This window comes from Trichomonas vaginalis, chromosome VI (genome assembly GCF_026262505.1).
Source record: "Trichomonas vaginalis G3 chromosome VI, whole genome shotgun sequence".
Lineage (NCBI taxonomy): Eukaryota > Parabasalia > Trichomonadida > Trichomonadidae > Trichomonas > Trichomonas vaginalis.
The window spans coordinates 5,529,787-5,549,729 of NC_067208.1; the positions used below are offsets into that span (position 1 = coordinate 5,529,787).

General features: G+C 34.3%; 2 protein-coding genes and 1 pseudogene across 3 annotated transcripts, besides 3 other annotated features; 2 read left to right on the forward strand and 1 right to left on the reverse strand.

Moving 5' to 3' along the window:
• Positions 1–47: 47 nt before the first annotated feature.
• Positions 48–12,350, forward strand: TVAGG3_0810860 (dynein light chain binding; the record flags this gene model as incomplete). Its single annotated transcript, XM_001583403.1, has 1 exon — positions 48–12,350. The coding sequence occupies one exon, from the start codon at positions 48–50 to the stop codon at positions 12,348–12,350; it is 12,303 nt and encodes a 4,100-aa protein (XP_001583453.1).
• Positions 12,351–13,102: 752 nt separating this feature from the next.
• Positions 13,103–13,299: a mobile genetic element.
• Positions 13,300–15,824: 2,525 nt separating this feature from the next.
• Positions 15,825–15,868: a mobile genetic element.
• Positions 15,869–16,580: 712 nt separating this feature from the next.
• Positions 16,581–19,943: part of a mobile genetic element that runs on past the window's edge.
• Positions 17,441–17,683, reverse strand: TVAGG3_0810900 (uncharacterized protein; the record flags this gene model as incomplete). Its single annotated transcript, XM_001583405.2, has 1 exon — positions 17,441–17,683. The coding sequence occupies one exon, from the start codon at positions 17,681–17,683 to the stop codon at positions 17,441–17,443; it is 243 nt and encodes an 80-aa protein (XP_001583455.2).
• TVAGG3_0810910 lies at positions 18,200–19,713 on the forward strand (annotated as a pseudogene). The gene has a single exon. A coding segment is annotated over exon 1 (1,514 nt).

Consider the following 19,943-nt stretch of genomic DNA (forward strand, 5'->3'; position numbering starts at 1 on the left):
AATTCGTTTTTTGATAATTTAGAATTTTTAAACGATTATTTTGAGGCATGAGCCAAAAAGATCAGCTTCTGAGTAGGCTTTATGCTAAACCAGTAGCATCAAAGGCTCCAAAAGGTCTTATTCCAAAGAATCCTGATCAAATTTCACCGACATTAAAAACATCTCGATTAGAAAATAAGACAGATACCGTTGTTGTTCCAGGCTTGCGCATACCTGAAGATATAAATTCACGAACTACAGGTGGATTACCAACAGGTACATCAAGACCTGCAACAGCAACTGGATATCGCGCTCCACCAACTCCTCTGACCGCAAATTCTACAATGTCACGACCTCCAACAGCATTAAATTCAGTAAGATTCGGAAATACGCCAAGAACACCTAAAACTAATGAGGCAATTACTCCATCACTTGCGTTATCTGGGGTTAGCATTCCGCATGAGACGCCTGTTCAAATACCAACATCACGAGCACGTCCTCGATCATACATATCTAATGATGTTAGGCCTTCAACTGCATTAGATAGATCTGATTCGAAATACTCTCGATCTAATGTCACATCAAAAGCAGCATCAGCTCGAAGACCAGAATCGTCTTTTGCAACTTCATCACCTATTTCAGCAAGAAGAGAAAAGCCAGAATTTACAATTCCAAAGACAGCTACACCTCAAGCTGAAGAGCCAGAAGTACCATACACTCTATTTAGACTCAAAAAATCCAATAATGTTGCTCAAATTCCGGATGATCTTGAAAGATTCAAGATGGATGAATTTTACACAAGCGCAATCTCAGACGATTTATGGAATGATCAACGATATATATTTTACTATATACGCCTTATCAAGCAAAAGAAACTTGATGAAGAATTTTTATACTTCCATTCAACTCCTCCGACTGCAATAGAACCAGAAAATGTTTATTTCCTAAGAGTTACAAGTCCAAACGTCGTTAATTGGCAAAATTATTATACTTTATCAGCAGATGGTGTTACATCTTACAAAGGAGGCAAGGTTGAGTTTACAAAACTTGCACAGTGGGTAAGAGAATGCACAATATTCATACAAATCAAGAACCAAAAGTTCTTCCATCAATACGAAAAATGGAGATCATTTACGTTATTAAGAACAATTACTCTTAAGCACGGAATTACTCATTCACAGACAAAGATGTCATCCGAACTATTCATTGTCGATGCAATTTTACGTCATGCAGTCTTAGATCTTCAAAAAGTTTGCAATCAAGTTTTATATCAGTCTCTTGTTGATGTAAAATCTAGCCAATCACTAACATTACAGCAATTTGTTGATAGGCAAAACGAACACCTTGAAAAAGTTAGAGTTATCGTTACAGATTTAATCGAATCTGCCAGAACATCAATTGTCCACGCTTGTGATGTAACATATGAAGCGACAGGTTCATCACACGACTCTTTAAAGAAGAAGCAAAAGAAGAAAGAGAAAAAAGAAGACGATACAGAAGAAGTTAAGCCTAAAAAAGTTTCTGCACAAGCAAAGAAAGAAAAACCAACAAGAAGCTCAGATATGATGGTTTATACACAACTTGCTACACAAAGATTCTGCTACAAGAGGCTTTCAAGGTTCATCAGATTATGTGATTACATGTTAATCCATTGCTTGTATTCTTTTGTTATCAAAAGTATTACAGAACTTGTAGACTTCCTTGCACCACGTGCAAATAGCCAAGGAGGTGATATAACAAGGTTATCAATTAATATGATAATTGAAGATCAAAAATTAGCTTTCAGTCCTAACCTCGAAACAACAAGATCTCAAATTATTGAGGTCTGGGAACTTCTTCTCCAGTTTGCTTTTTCAATTCCGACATTTTCTGAACACGCATCTCTTTCTCAGTATTATGCAGCGTATGGATGGAGTGAATATGTTGTTCCTTTATCCAAGATCATGCATAATTCATTGGAATATAGAGAGCTCAGTACAGAAATGATCACAAGAATAGAGAATGCATATAGTTTGGCAACGAAGAAAATCGAAGATTATGTTCCATTTCTTACTGCTTATTTCGAAAATGTCGAATTCAATGTTGATAAAGTCAGAGCAGAAGATCCTAAAGCAGATTATTACAATGAAAAAATCGAATTATATAGAAAGGAAATCAAAGAAATGGACGCTTTGGAAAGAAACACACAAGTTGATTTATTACTTGTCATTCTTTCTCAATTTTGTGATAGAATTAAACCAAGTCCTCGTCGTTGTTTACAAGCACTTAATGCAGCAATCCCTGTTATTGCTGAAACAAAAGTTACTGCATTACAAGAAACAGTTGATGAATCATTACGAACTCTTAGAAATGATCCACAAACAATCCATGTTTTCGTTTCCCAACTTGAATTCAGAAGACAAACATCTAAAAACATGGAAACAATAAGACAAACATATAAAGAAATCAGTGATTTCTATGCTTTGATACAGAACCAATCAATTACTGTCGCTGATGATCAAGTATTGAATTGGAGACAATTAGGACAATTCATACAACAACTTGAGACATTGTTACAATCAATGAACGAAGAAGAAGACAACAAGATCAAGAAATGGTCACCAAGCATTGCACAATTGTTATCAGATTTGTCAAAGGAATTCGTGGAAATGCATTCCAGTCTACAAAACGAAAAAGTTATGTCTGTCGATGCATATCCACAAGATAACATCCAATATTTGTCGAAATTACAGACAAAATTGGACGAATTAAGAGACAGATCAGAAGAAATTCAAAGATATCAAAGATCTCTTCAAATCAAAGTTAGTCCTATTGACGAACTTACACAAATCACACAAGAATTCAATGTCAGAATGTTGCTTTGGACATCATACAGAGATTGGCAGATTCTCACGAAGAAATGGTTGCCAAGTCCATTCAAGACAATCGATGTCGAAAACATGACAGAAGAATTACAAAAATACACAAGAATTTCAATGCAAATTACAAGTGGAATGCCAAATCATCCTTTGGGACCAACATTCAAGGCTTCAGTCAATTCATTCAACGAAATACTTCCTGTTATTGTCGCATTCACTAATCCAAACTTGACACCAATGCATTGGCAAAAGATAGAATCATTAACAGGAATTCAACGTCTTAATGAAGCGACATATTCACTTAATTTCTTGATTGATAAACATATTTCTAGTTTCTCGGAAAGCATCGAATCAATTGCGAACGATGCAACAAACGAAGCTGCTCTTCTCAAGGCTTTGCGCGAGATCGAAGCAACATGGGACAAAGTCGAATTCACAATGGTCCCTCACAAAGACATCAAAGACTTTTATCTCGTTGGATCTCTCGATGAAGTTATCGCTTTACTCGAAGAATCACAAGTACAATTATCTACTATCAGATCATCAAGATATGTTGGTGCCATCAAATCACAAGTTGATGATTATTCAAAGGCTATGAATGGTCTTGCCAAATGCCTTGATTACATCACACAATTCCAAATTGCTTTCAACAGTTTGTCAAAAGTTTTCAGTTCATCTGATATCCAACGTGAATTGGCAACAGAAACAAAGGAATTGTCAACAATAGAAAGACAATACAAGGCATGGGGTTTGCATGCAAGAGATTCTCCAAGAGTTTATAAGCTTTGCGCAAACCAAAAAGCCGTTTCAGTGTTCGAAGGATATATCCAGAAAACAGATGAAATACAAAAAGCTCTTGAAGCATTCTTACAGAAAAAGAGAACAGCATTTCCAAGATTTTACTTCCTTTCCAACGAGAACCTTCTCAAGATCTTTGCAGAAGCAAGAAATCCAAAAGCTGTTCAACCATTCTTACAAAAATTGTTCGAAGGCATCCAAACATTACGGTTCTCCGCAAACTGCCAAGATATTTTGTCGATGACTTCTGCGGAAGGAGAAGTTGTCACATTGACAAAGACACAAACTCTTGGTGCAATCGAAGGATGGATGTCGAATATGGAGAAATCAATGAAACTATCAATAAACAGAGTATTAAAGAACGGAAGAAACACTTATGTAGACGAGCAAAGAACAGCATGGTTACAACAGAATCCTGCTCAAGTTGTTTCTGTTATTACACAGATCAATTTCGCAATGCAAGTTGAAGAAGCTTTATCACAAGAAGATCCAATCAAAGCTCTCAACGAATTGCGTGAGAAACAAGAGAAACAACTTGTCGATCTTGCTGATTTAGTAAGAACAAAACTATCAAGAGCTATTCATTCATCAATTGTTGCTTTGATTACTTTGGATGTCCATTCAAGAGATATTGTCACAGAATTAATTGATGCAGAAGTTAAATCTGTTGATGATTTCGAGTGGACAAGAAGACTCAGATATTATTGGGATGAAGATTCAAACAGAGTACAAATACACCAAGCAAATGCAAATATCGAATACGGTTACGAATATCTTGGTGCAACATCAAGGTTAGTTGTAACTCCTTTGACAGAAAGATGCTATTTAACATTGACAAGTGCCGCACAGTTCTTCCTCGGTGGTTCACCAGCAGGTCCTGCAGGTACAGGTAAAACAGAAACAGTTAAAGATCTCGCAAAGGCTGTCGGTAACTTCTGCGTAGTTTTCAACTGCTCAGACGCCGTCACAGTCATTCAAATGGAATCTTTCTTCAGTGGTTTGGCACAGTCAGGTGCTTGGGCTTGCTTCGATGAATTCAACAGAATTAACAGTGAAGTTCTTTCTGTTATTGCAGAGCAAGTTTACGAAGTTCAATCAGCTGCTGCAGCTGGTTTGACGCAATTTACTTTCTGCGGACAGACAATTCCATTGAATCCACGTGCAGGAGTTTTCATCACAATGAACCCAGGTTACGCAGGTAGAACAGAACTTCCTGATAACTTGAAATCATTGTTCAGACCAATCTCTATGATGGTTCCTGATTATTCAATGATTGCTGAAGTCGTTTTGTACTCAGAAGGTTTCAACAACGCTAAACAACTTGCTCAAAAGGTTACTCAACTCTACAAACTTTCAAGTGAAATGCTCAGTCGCCAAAGCCACTACGATTTCGGTATGCGTGCACTTAAATCAGTCTTAGTCATGGCTGGTGCTTCAAAACGCAGATCTCCTGATTTGAATGAAGATATCATTTTGATCAGATCAATGAGAGATTCCAACATTTCCAAGTTGTTAATTGACGATTGCAAATTGTTTGATGCTATAATTGGAGACTTGTTCCCAGGAGTTGAATTCCAGGACGAAGTTTTCCCAACATTAGAACAAGCAATTGCAAATGTTTACACACAAAAGAAATTACAACCTTCTCAATTCCTTACAACAAAAACAATCCAATTATATCAGACAATCTTCATCAGACATGGTGTTATGTTGGTTGGTCCAACAGGTGGTGGCAAGACAACATCAAGAAACATTCTTGCTGATGCTTTAGGATTAATGGGAAGCCAAGTTGAGTTCAAGGAATTAAGTCCAAAGTCTGTAACTCTCACAGATTTATATGGTGCTTATAACTTAGTTACAGGTGACTGGAAGAATGGTTTAGTTGGAAAGATGTTTAGCGAAATGGCTGAGGCAGATCCTAAATTACAAGAATGGATCATATTCGATGGCCCTGTCGATGCTTTGTGGATTGAAAACATGAACACAGTTTTGGATGATAACAAACTTTTGTCACTTGCTAACAGTGATAGAATTAAGATGACAGACCAAATGCACTTGTTATTCGAAGTTGGTGACTTAGAACAAGCATCTCCAGCTACAGTTTCTCGTTGCGGTATGGTCTATTACCAACCAGAAGATTTAGGATGGCATCCTTTAGTTGATGCATGGATCCTCAAACAACCAGAAAACATCAGACCAGTTTACACAGAATTATTCGAAAAGGCATTCGATCCTGCAATGAATTGTCTCCAAGAAAACTGCAAGACAGTTATCAAACCAGTCATTTGGAACATTGCTCAATCAATTTGCTCAATAATCGATGCAATGGTTCATGATCAAACCGTTGATTGGAATTTCTACAAAGAAGATGTCATTGCTAAAGCCGTTTCTCATATTTTCGCTTTCGCTGCTGCATGGGCATTTGGTGGTATTATCACAGATGGAACTCGTGGAGATTTCGATACATTCATGAGAGATATCTTCGAAAGAAGAATCAATTATCCAACGAGACACATGATTTTCGATTATTATCTAGACATGAAAGAACTCAAATTCATTCCATGGACAGATTTACTTGCAAAAGAAGAAGTAACATCTATCATTCCTACATCGGATACACTTAGATTCTCTTCGATTTTGTCAATGTTAATCAACATGAAACGTCCTGTTTTGTTCTTGGGAGAAAGTGGTTGCGGAAAAACATCAATAATCCAAAATACTCTTCAAAAGAATATGAACTCAATTTACGCAATCACATTCACTTTATCTGCAAGAACAACTGCTGCTCAATTACAAGATTTGCTTGAAGCCAAACTTCAATCAAAACGTAAAACATTATATGGTCCTCCTGAAGGAAAATCCGCTGTTTTATTGATTGATGATTTCAATTTACCAAGACCAGATACATATTGGTCTCAACCTCCAATAGAAATCCTCAGACAAGTCATTAATTGCAAAGGACTTTACAACAGAGATGAATTATATTGGTATGACATTGATAATTTAACAACAGTTGCTGCAGGTATTACACAAGGTCATGTTACACCAAGATTCATCTCTCGTTTCACAGTTCTTTCTTTGCCAGCACCAAGTGATAATGTTTTAACAAGAATCTTTGGAGAAACACTCAACAGATTCCTCGCAAATGGATTCATGGATCCTGTTGTCGGATTGGCAGAAAGCATTGTCAAAGCAAGTGTTACATTTTACAGAAAGGCCAAGGCGGAATTGTTACCAACACCTTCAAGAAGTCATTATACATTCAACTTGAGAGATGTCAGCAGAGTTTTCAAAGGCATCTGTATGACAAGCAACAAATCTCTCGCAGATGTTCCAACATTCGTTAAGTTGTGGTTCCATGAATGTATGAGAGTTTTCGGAGATAGATTGATTGATAACAACGATCGCGAAAAACTCCAACAAATGATGTATGAAATTTCTAAATCTACACTCAAAGTTAAAGAAGATATTTCATACTTCTTCGGTGAAACCCCTTTAGTTTTCACAGATATCCTTAAAGGATATGGAGATCCAAACAAGAGAATTTACGAAGAATCTGCTTCACTGACAAAGACATCAGCAGCTTTGCAGACATTTGCGGAAATCTACAAATCTCCAATTGTTCTCTTCAAAGAATGCATTGAACACATTTTGAGAATCGTAAGAGTTCTTCGCCAACCAGTTGGACACATGTTATTAGTTGGTATGGGAGGAACAGGTAAGAGAACAGCTGCAAGATTTGCTGCTTTCGTTGCGGAAATTGAAATCTTCGGACCACAGCCGGGTAAAGAGTATGGATTACCTGAATTCAGAAATGATTTGAGAGGTTTGTTCAAGACTGCTGGTGTTGCAAACAAACCAATCATGTTCTTGTTGACTGATGAACAAATTGTTGATGAATCATTCTTGGAAGATATCAACAACATTCTTAACAGTGGCGAAGTTCCTGGATTGTTTGAAAGTGAAGAATTTGATCAAATGGTCAATGAATTAGTTCCACAAATGAAGAAAGCAGGAGAAAGCCTTGGATATGATTCATTGTGCAGAAGATTCACACAAAACATCATGAACAATTTACATGTTGTTTTGGCTTTGAGTCCAATTGGTGGATCCTTCAGAGATAGATGCAGAATCTTCCCATCATTAGTTTCATGCTGCACAATCGATTGGTACGATCCATGGCCAGATCAAGCTTTGAGAACTGTTGCTGCTGACTTCATTGATAAAATCGATTTGTCAGAATTCGGAGATGTCAAAGAAAAAATTGCAGATTTGGCAACAACAGCACATTCCATTGTTTGCCAAGCAGCAAATCAGTTTAAGTCAACTCTCAACAGAGTTTACTACGTTACTCCTGCTGTTTATGTCGAATTCTTCGCTTTGTTCAATGCAACATTAGCAAAGAGAAAAGGAGATTTGAACCAGAAGAAAGAACAACTCGAAAAAGGTGTTGAAAAATTACTTGAAACTAACGAAAAAGTTCAAGAAATGGAAGGACGGTTGACAACAATGAGACCACAACTCCAAGTTAAAGCAGAGAACACTGCAAAGATCCTTGCAAAACTTAAAGTTGATAGAGAGCATGTTAATCAAACGCATCTTTTGATTTCAAAGGAAGAAGAAGTTGTCAAGAAAGTTAGAGAAGAAGCAACACAGTTAGCAGATGAAGCACAAGCTGATCTTGATAGGGCTTTGCCTTATCTTGAGAATGCTAAAGCAGCTGTCGAAGACTTGAAGAACAAGAAGACAGATTTAGCCGCAGTTAAAACATTTGTTAAACCTCCACAATTGGTTATCGAAATCATGGAAGCTGTTTGTTTGTTATGTGGAAAGAATCCTGATTGGGCATCTGCCAAACAATTATTGTCACAAACAGATTTCTTCAACAGATTGCTTGAAATCCACAATAATCCAATCCATGATTCAGTTTTGGACAGAATCCGTAAAATGTCTGCAGATCCAAGGTTCGAACTCTCCAAAGTCATGGGAGTTTCTCAATCCGCTGCTTGCTTGTTCAAGTGGGTCACAGCTATTGAACAATTCGTTACAGAGAATACAAAAATTCAACCAAAGATCAAGAGGAGAGATGAAGCCAAAGCCAAACAAGAAGAAGCAGAAATTAACCTCAAGAAGAAACAAGAAGAATTGGTTGAAATTTCCGAAAAACTCGCACAATTACAACAGGAGTACGACAACTCTGTAAACGAACAGAAAGAACTTCAAGTAAAGATTGAACAATGCGAGTACAGATTGAAGAACGCTTCACAATTAACAACAGCTTTGGATAGTGAAAGAGTCAGATGGTCTGAAAACTTAAAGGAACTCAGAGAACAAGAAAAATCATTACTTGGCGATTCTTTGTTGATTTCATTACATGTTGCTTATGTTGGTCCATTCTCGATGCCATTTAGACAAACAGTCATCTCGCAATGGATCAAGAAATTCGATGAACTCGAAGTAATTCACACACAGAATTTCGCTTTAGAATCTGTTGCTGTTGATCCAATTACATTAAGAGAATGGCAAGTCAATGGATTACCAAATGATCAACTAAGTAGACAAAATGGTGTTTTAGTTACATCAACAAGAAGATGGCCTCTTTTGATTGATCCTCAAGGACAAGGAAGATCATGGTTACTCGCAAACAGTGGAATTAAAGCTGTGAGATGTGATGATCCTAACTATACAAGAGAAATCATTTCCGCAATCAAGTTGGGAACATCAATTCTCGTTGAAGATGTTGGAGAAGTTTTGGATCCAGGTTTACAATTCATTTTACTTCCGAAATTCAAAGTTGCAAGCGGAAGAAAGACTCTCAAAGTTGGTGACAAATGGATTGATTACGATCCACAATTCAGATTGTATTTGACAACTAAATTGTCGAATCCACAATACCTTCCTGATGTTTTCATCCAGTTATCTGTCATCAACTTCTCCGTAACTCTTGAAGGTCTTGAAGAACAATTGCTTTCCGATGTCGTTTTACACGAAATGCCAGAACTCGAAAAGCAAAGATCCGACTTAATTGTTGCCATTTCCAAAGATCAAAAGCAACTTTCACAGCTCATGTCTCAAATCCTTCATTTGTTGTTCACTTCCAAAGGAAACATTCTTGACAATGAACAGCTGATTAAGACATTGAACGAAGCTAAATCAACAGCAACACAAGTTGGTGAAAGATTAATCGAATCACAAAAGACAGAGAAAGAAATTGCAGAGAAAAGAGAAGTTTACAGACCAGTTGCAACACGTGGCTCTGTTTTGTATTTCGTTGTTTTGGAGTTACCTGGTATCGATACAATGTATCAGTATTCTCTCGAATTCTTCAAGAGAATCTTTAATGCTGTACTTGATAACACAGAAGACAACGACAATGTCGAAGAAAAATGCGATGCATTTATCGAACGAACAACTTACGCTGTTTACGCTAATGTTTCAAGAGGTTTGTTCTCTAATCACAGACAAGTATTTGCTTTCTTGATTGCTACATGGTTACACAGATCAACAAATCAAATACAAGACGACATGTGGAAGATTTTCACACGCGGTCCTCCTGATGTTGATCTGGAGAAATTTGGAGAACCAAATGATAAAATCGAACCTAGAATTTGGTCTAAAGCTTGCGCATTATCAGCTGCAGTTCCAGAGTTTAGAGATTTACCATCACTTTTGTGCAGTAGTTATGAAGATTTCCAACCATTCATTTTCGGTCCAATCTTCACATTACCAGCGCCATTTGATAAATTACCAACCTTCATGAAATTGATCTGTGCAACGTGCATTGCTCGTCGCAAAGTTGTTTCAATTTCAAGACAATTAGTTGCAGAAATTCTTGGTGCTAAATTCGTTGAATCATCAAGTGTTGATCTCAATGAAGCATTTGCTGATACTTCTAATGATACTCCACTCTTGTTCATCCTTTCACAAGGTGCAGATCCTCGTGAGACATTAGAAAGACTTGCAAGTGAACATGGAGTTTCTTCCAAGCTCCACATTCTTTCTTTGGGTCAAGGAAGAGGTCCAACAGCTTCCAAACTCGTCAAAGACTCAAAGAGAGATGGAGACTGGGTATTCTTACAGAACTGCCATCTCTGCCCATCGTTCCTTCCTAAACTCGAACACATTGTTCAGAAGATGTCAGCTACTTCTAGTACTTTCCATTCAGAATTCAGACTATTCCTTTCATCAATGCCAACTGAAGTCTTCCCAATTTCCATCCTCAGAAACTCAGTGAAAGTCACATCAGAACCACCAAGTGGCATCAAACCAAATATTGGTTTATTGATGAACACATTGTCATCAGAGAAATGGGAAGGATGTCCTAAATCTCGTCCATGGAAGAAACTTGTTTATTCCATTGCAGTTTTCCATGCAACAATACAAGAAAGAAAACGCTATGGATCTCTTGGTTTCAACAAGACATACGAGTGGAATACAAGCGATTTTTCAATTGCTACAAAGTTCCTTCTTCAGTTCTTGACACAACAAGACCAAGTCCCATGGCAAGCTCTCAAGACAATGATTGGAGGAGTTGTTTATGGTGGTCGTGTTACAGATGATTGGGATAGAAGATGCATGAATGCAATTCTCGATAAATTCCTTGATCCTAACGCTTTGGAAGACAATTTCTATTTCGATTCAGATAATTTATATTCTTCCATTCCTTTGTGCGACTTCACAGGTGTTTTTGATCATATTTCCAATCTTCCTAACGATGATTCTCCATCAATCTTCGGTTTGCATCCAACAGCTCTCAACGCTCTCAATCTTAGAATGTCTGAGCAGATGATGACATGGGTTTTGAATGTCCAACCTCGCGATGCAGGTGGAGAATCAGCATCCAAAGATGATGAAATGGTTGTTGCATTGGCTGAACAATTGGACACAAGTTTGATTTCAGAAATCAATCTTAAAGGTGCAAGTCCATCAATTGTCGGAGAAGAAGGAAGCGAAGAAACTGATCAACCACCTAATTCTATGACTGTTGTTTTGTTCCAAGAAATGGAGAGATACAACAAACTCATCAAAGTCATCCATTCCACATTGAAAGAATGCTGTGCAGCAGTCAGAGGTGAAGTTGTTATGTCCGTTGATTCACAAGATGTTTACAGGTCTCTCATTTCTCAGAGAGTTCCTGAAGCATGGTCAAGACACTCATATCCATCGATGAGACCTCTTTCAAGTTGGTTCAAAGACCTGCTGCAGCGTGTTGATTTCATCAGAGACTGGATAAGAAGAGGCGAACCAACAGTTTTCTGGTTCCCAGGTTTCTTCTTCCCACAATCATTCTTAACTGCTGTTTTGCAGTCTCATTCTAGAAAACACAAATTGCCGATTGATAAACTTTCATTCAAATGCGAAGTTTTGAAAGAGTCTCCAGAGAAAATTGTTCATCAACCAGAAGATGGCGCTTACATTTCAGGCTTGTTCATTGATGGTGGAAGATGGGATTCAAAGAACTTTGTTCTCTGTGATAATGATACAGATGTTGTCTACAACGAGTTCCCATGTGTCCATATCATTCCTGTTGCAGATTTCGAATCACCCGAAGCCGACTATAAATGCCCATTGTACAGAACACCAGAAAGAGCAGGTGTTCTGTCAACAACAGGCCATTCTACAAACTTCGTTGTTGCTCTCAACTTACCAACGAATTCTAAGCCAGATAAGTGGACTCTTCGTGGTACAGCTCTATTATTAACAACACCATATTAATTTCATTTTTATTTATTATTTTGTATATTATTTATGTTTTAAAAAACTGTTATTATACTTTTTAATCATTTTAGTTGCAAATAATTGGATATGATGAAAATATCATATGGTTCTATGTATATAAATAAGATGCGAAGAAAAATTTTGTAGAACCATTATATATCCTTTTAATGATTTTACGTTTAGTAACCATGCTAAGGCACAATTTGATAATCTTGGGAGGAATACCTGACTATTCAATCATTTCAGAAACAAATACTACAGAAATTAACCATTTACAATCTTGAAAAGAAGAGTATCCCAAGGTTGTAAGAATATTGATAGTAAAGTTAAATGGTTGAACAAGTGAAGAATTTCGAAATGCAAAACTCTCAATTATAGAAAGTGCTGAGTTTTCTTCAAAATGAAATTCAGGAATTGATGAGTTTGAAGAAGATGAAGAACTTGATGAAGAAGATGATTTTGATGCAGATGGGAATTTACGATGAACTTTCTTTTTCTCTTTCTTTTCTGGCTTCTTTTTATCAAGCTTCTCCCTTATATCTGTCTGATTCTGAATTGCTTGGTGAATAGATATCAAAATTAATATAAGGTTGACAAAAAAAGTTTGAAAGATTAAAAATCGCCATTTGAGTACTATCTGATACTCTTTTTGTCTGAAAGTATACATTTGTAAACTTTCTGAAAGTAATTTTTTAATCTTTCAAAGTTTATGACATTGTGGATTTTGCGTCAGAAAGTACTCAGTTTAAGGCTCCAGTCCCACGCTCTCAATTTTTAAAATTGAACATATCCATAAATAAGAGTTATCATGACTTATAATTAAAGTTATAATATTTGTGTAATATGAGCTATAATATTATATTATGATACTTGGCGTAGTATTGCAAGAAAACTCTAATTGATGGATATATTCACTTTTAAAAATTGAGAGGGTGGGACTGGAGCCTTAAACATTTTTTTTAAAAAAACGCACAATTTTTAAGATAATCCACAAGAGCTGGAAGTTCGATTGTCGAAGAAAGGGAAAGGAAATTTGACGAGTGCTTGAATTTAATTGATCAGATCAGATCAATTTTGGAAAGTTGCGAAATCGAACCAAGTGTTTTACTTCCCTCATTAAAAACAGTTTTAAACCTGGCAAAAAGAAGTATCAAGCATGAATAAGTCCATATTATCTTATAAATTTTAATTTTTTCAAAATAAACGCTTAATTTATTGATTATTTGCTTTTACTTTTTATTACATTATGAAATATAATAGATAGAGTAAATTAGCAATGTGTTAGAAAGATAAATTTCTTAATATTTCACAAGAAATGTAAGAAATTTATAAATTCTGTATTAATAAGCAAAAGGAATTATTTATTTATGTGAGAACATGTTGTTGCTTCAGTATAACTATGATACTGTAAGTAAATAGTACGTTTTGAAATTTGAACTTAAAATAAGATTTAAAATCAGTAATTATGAGTGAAGGAATTATTTGTTTATGTGAGAACATATTGTTGCTTCAGTATAACTATGATACTGTATGTTGGATCGAAACAAGTTTGTCCCCCACTCTGTAAAGATTTTACAGACAATAGAACCAAATCCATTTTCAAATATAAAGAATTTACACTCTGATCAAGCTTCAAATGATATTTGGCAACGCTTTTACGAAAGTCCTCCAAATTCAGATGTTATTTCAGGTAAAAATGTTGGGGTAATGTCAAATGAAAATGAATGTTTCTTATACAACTGTATATTCATTGATATTACAACTAAAAGTGCTATTTATTATGAAGATTGGTATAATAAGTTTCTTTGCTCTGATTGTTCATTTAATAACTGCAGCAGTAATACAGAATGTGGATCTATCTACTTTAAATGTGATAGTTCCATTGTCCAATACCGAACATGTGGCTACAAATCAAAAACAATTGGGTGGGGAGGAGGGGGGTGATGGGACATCATTCATATGTTGAATTAACTATTGATTCAAATAATAAAAATTATCTTTACGAAAGTTCTTTTTATGAATGCGGTAATTTAGAACAACGTAATACAAATGATCTTAAATATGGAAATATTGAAGTTAAATCAATTAACACAAGTTTCTGTGAAGCAAGAGATAATTCAGGAATATTTCTGTCAGCGAAAGTAAATCTATGTAACGTAACATATTCATCATTTTGTAACACAACATCAAAATTCGCAATTTTAGGATTAAATGGTGGTAACATTAATTTTAATTTTTGTAATGTTTTGAATAATGAAAACAAATATTCTGATTCTGCAACATTGAGTTCATATAAATCAACAGTTCTTATTGAAAACTGTTCATTTCTTGGAAACACAGGACCAGAAATAGAATTTTCTCAAGGATGGTCTGGTTCAATTACAGTTAAAGATTCTTTCTGTGACAGAATTGATAAAACAACAGGATCAGTTACAACAAATAATGTTCAAAATACATCTTCTATTCAAAAACTTTCTCACTTTTCATCATATATTTGTGAAGTTAATGTTCAGACAAAGCCTCATTCTGATGCATTTTATCATCCCTCATATAACATTAGACGAGTTCGTTAATTAAAATCATTCAATTGCATATTTATGAAATGTTCTCTAATATCATTCATTTGCGCATAAGCATTTATTTTCCTGATTTTTTAAGATACTTTTCATATAAAAAATTTTATTAAATCTTAGTTAACTAATTGAAATAAATTTTTGCAACACATTGAATTATTTGTCAAGGGGAACTGAGAGTTTTTTCTTATACGTTGAATTATAAGTCAAATTATTGAATGTATTTTTGAAAAATTGAATACTCAATTTTCGAAAAACCGTTTTGACACAAAGTGATTAATACAATATTGTTGCCTATATTAAGTTATTATCATATATGATTTTTATTATCATATCTATCAATCGAGCATGAAGTTATTCTCGACGCAAAAATCGTTTTTTATAGGGGTTTTGCAAATCTAATTCTTCTTTCATATTTTTTTTGAAACAAGCTCACAATATCAAAATAAACTTTACTTGCATTCTAACAATTTGTCGAAGGGGAACTGAGAGTTTTTGCTTTATTATCAAGATATGACAAATAATGTTAATATACATTTTTTGAATATTAGACATATCTAGTGATAAAGTAATATTATATGATTACACAATATTATGATAGTATGTTTTAGCCTTATCATATTATTAAAACTTTTACAAATCAAAAATCCTTAGATTCTGTGAAAAAGTGATTTTTAATATTTTATCAAAAAAACAAATAACTCATCTAGAAGAGATTGCAAATCAAGTTTACTAATAATAATATAATGTATCACTAATATGCTATAAAATGTCGTGGGCTTTTTGGATTATAAATACTTTTACCGGTCAAAGTTGAAATTTGTCAAAATACCAAATTATAGTGTATTACATAATGATATTATATACTAAAATAAAAGTATCAAAAACTCATATTGCCGGAGATATTAAAACTTTTAAAATTGAGAGGGTGGGACCGGAGCCTTAACTAATTGAAATAAATTTTTGCAACACATTGAATTAATTGTTTAATCAATGAGATATCTCTTAAATGGAGATGCTTTTGAAACTGCCTCTTGATTCTTTAGAGTTACGGCTTCACTTTTACTGAAATAGTCGTATCAAGAGCCAATATTGATGTTACGGTTGTTTATCATGAATTGAGATGTATCTGTCTCTTTAAGAAGTTAGTATCTAGTAATTCGGTACCAAGGGTCTACGCCCCTCGGAACCAAAATTACTAGAATTTACAAAAACCGTTTGACACGTTAAAATACATTTGACATTTACAAAAAAAATAAAAAAATAATTTTTTAAAAAATAAACTTAAAAATTAACGTTAAAATTTTTGACACTTTACAAAATAAAAAAATATTTTTAAAAAAATAAACTTAAAAATTAACGTTAAAATTTTTGACACTTTACAAAATAAAAAAATAATTTTTTAAAAATAAACTTTAAAAAATTAACGTTAAAATTTTTTTATTTATTTTTTTTATCATAGATTTTAACACCCAGAGTAAAAAAAATAATTTTTTAAAAATAAATTAACTCAAAAATTTTTTAATTTCTGTATATACTAAATTTTTCATAAATGATAAAATTAATTTTAGGGTAGATCTAACCCGACATCTAACCTCATTTCTAACCTCGCCGCTTAGCGGCTCAGACCCTTTGGGTCTCATGAATTTTCTTATAAAGTTGCGATAGTTGAATTCAGTAACTGAGCCTCAAGGAAGAAAACATCCTTTCCGTCTTCGGGTAACACAACGGGGCATTTATGATCATGTGTAGAATACATATCAATCCAAAACTCTCTATTATTTCCTGATAACTTATAATATTTAATATTTGTTAATGGCGTCGATCTAGTATGACCGATAAATTCATTTTCAACCCCTTTAGCGATATTTGAATATAAAATGACTTGTTTTCTGTCCCATACATTACATGTTATTATTGGTAATAATACTGTTCGTTCTTCTCCGGGTTTATAATTAAATACATTCATGAAGTCTTCATTATACTGAGAAATTTTAAAACCTATCCTAAAATCACTTTTTCTCTTTTCTGCTATTTCATTAAACGGTGAGTATATAACAAATGTGCATGTATGTGAATCATCTATTTGTTCAATAAATTCATAATGAAAGTCTATAATTTGTGGTTGAATTCCTTCTTCTTTTAATTTATCAAGATACACATTTAATCCTAAAGCGTTTTTGTTAAATTTCTTTTCGAAAATTTCGTTAAAATCACTCATGCATTCATATAATGTTGTGTCGTCTTTGAAATATTTATATATGTGAATAGTTTGCTTAAATTCTTGGTTTCGTTTATAACAACAACTTCGAGCTCAAATTCAACCTTTCTAAATCCTCGTGTTATATACATACTTGATAAACCAATATATTTTTCGTTTATATTAACAGACCAGTCAATAGGTAATTTAAATGTGATTCTATTTCCATTTATTTTAACATTTTCGTCTTCAGAACTGAAAGCAACTGTTAAAGGTACTTGTCTATACATTTATTACAAACAAAAATATATCATTTATTCTTTCTTCTCAATGGATTCAGCCTTTTCCTTCTCCGCCTTTTCTTTAGCCTCACGTTCTCTTTTTGCTTTCATTCGCGGGTTCTTCTCTCTTCCTGCAGCTAATGCGGCTAACTGCTTTTCACTTAATTTCCTTTTTGGTTTTTCTGGTTTTTCTTCTGTTTTTGATGTCTTTAGTTCTGTTAATATCTGCTCACGAATTTCTTTTTTGATGGCTTCAATATCTAATCCCTGACTCATTTGATTACCGATAAAAAATTCAAAATTTAAAAATTTTATTTGAATTAAATATGAGCCTATCAAAATCTGAGAGACAATCGATTATATTAAATGATGCAAGAGGAATTCAGCATCCATTATATTATGTATCAACAAGTAAAGATGGAAAAAAAAAGACGAGTTCCATTAACGAATTCGGAAACTGATAAAATGATATTAAACCTCCTCCATCTGAAACAAAAGAACTAAACAGACCGGCTTGGGCAGCCCGATAAAGGAAACGGAACCTAAACCAGAACCTAAACCCGATGTACTTTCGATAACGAATCAAGAATTAATAGCTAAATTTGTAAATTTCATTGAAAAGCAAACGGAATCAAAAAATCCAGACCCACCAGTAAAAGAAAGGAAACCAAAATTAATGAAGAGTTTTAAAAACGTAAAACATGAAATTATTGAACAAAAGAAACAAATTCCTCAACTAAGAAGAAGAGTTAGAATATTAAACTAAATAAATATTTTTATCTAACATAAAACATGCAAAACGAACAGCTTAACGAATTTACACCAGCTGAACATATCCATCAAATTCGTTCATATTTTGATGTAATCGATAATGCAATTAATATTGGTGATACTAATAGAAGATATATCGATGCAAAATTCCATCACAACCAGGAAGCGCAAAGGATCATAACTGGGTCACATTCAATTTATCTCCGCCAGGTGAAAATATGCTAGACCTTTATAACACATTCCTTACAACTACCTATAAAAGTAAATATATCATTGATAATGCTATTACTGGCTCATCAATTCCAAATACTAATTCTCCAGGTTTCTTTGGCGTTTTTGATGAATCAATTTACACCATTAGCGCTTATCAGTTATTAGCAAATGGAAGAGTTATTTATAGTCAGGATAACGCAAGAGAAGAAGCATATATCATTTCTAATTCACAGACTACAGAACAAATAAAGAAAGTTGATGTTTTCTCAAAAACGAGACATAAAGATGTATGGAAACGTTCTGGAACAGTTCGAACAGGTCAAATTATCTCAGGACCTTTAGCTGCAGGAGCTGAAATTAATTTTGACATTAAAATAAAGATTCCATGTCGTAAATTCCTTATTCTAGAAGTTATTAGATTTATTCCTGCTTTTGCAGGCAACATTCAGTTAAAGGTTAAATTTAGTAGCGATGCATTCCAGGTAACAGCACTGCCGGTAGAAGATATTTTAGCTCATAATCCTTCTTTAATCAGTCAGGTAAAAGATAATTATGACCCACCAACTAATAAATTTGTTCCATGGAATGAACCATTCAATATGATAACAGCAGTTTCTAAATCAAATGGTGAAATTACTGTTTCAACAGTTGAACAAAGATTAACGAAGAAATCAGCTGAATTCATTGATTGCTTCATTCATCCTAAAGCATTTTCACTCGATCCAAATATTTACACTGAATTAGTCGATCATTATACATCACAAGCTTTATGTTTTCCAATTAAAGTAATGGACTGGATTCCTATGGACGGTTCGTTCAGTAAAGGTTCACCATCAGCAACGTTCACAGCAGCTTATACACCAATTAACGTTAAAAGCATTTGGGCTTTATTTAGGAAGAATGATAATTATATCGTGAATTTCGAAAATTCTCAATTTGAAACCCTTCAATTATCAATGGGCGCTTATGGAAGTATGCCAGCTGAACCCGAAAGCTCTTATGGTCCTGTGTTCTATGAAATGGTTGCTAATGCATGCAATACAAATAACGATATGATAGGATTTAATGAAGATGTGATGAGGTCGTTAATTGATGATGGAAGCGTTAAACATTTATATGAATCATACGATAACACACATTTCCTCTGTGGATTCCCTACGGAAACTGATTTCACATTTCAACAGGGTCAAACATCAACGGCACCAATTACTTATAAATTAGGTGTTAAAGCTAATGATACAAATATAAGCGAAAAATACACTGTCAAACCTTTATTAGGATTTCTTAGAAATGCTTATGTGGTGGAAGATTTGCTTCAGTAATTTTCTTTGAACCACCCGTTTGATTTGATGAATTAGCACAGTATAAGAATTTATCTACAATCTGCTGCCATGTACCAAAACGTAAAACACTTGCCGGATTTGTTGAATTCATTGATGTATATAAAGAACCAACAGGATATATGGCTTGTAATATTTCATTCTTCATACTTGCAATTGCATTTGTTGCATTAGTTCTAAATTCATCGAAACCATCGAGAATGTTAGTGAGA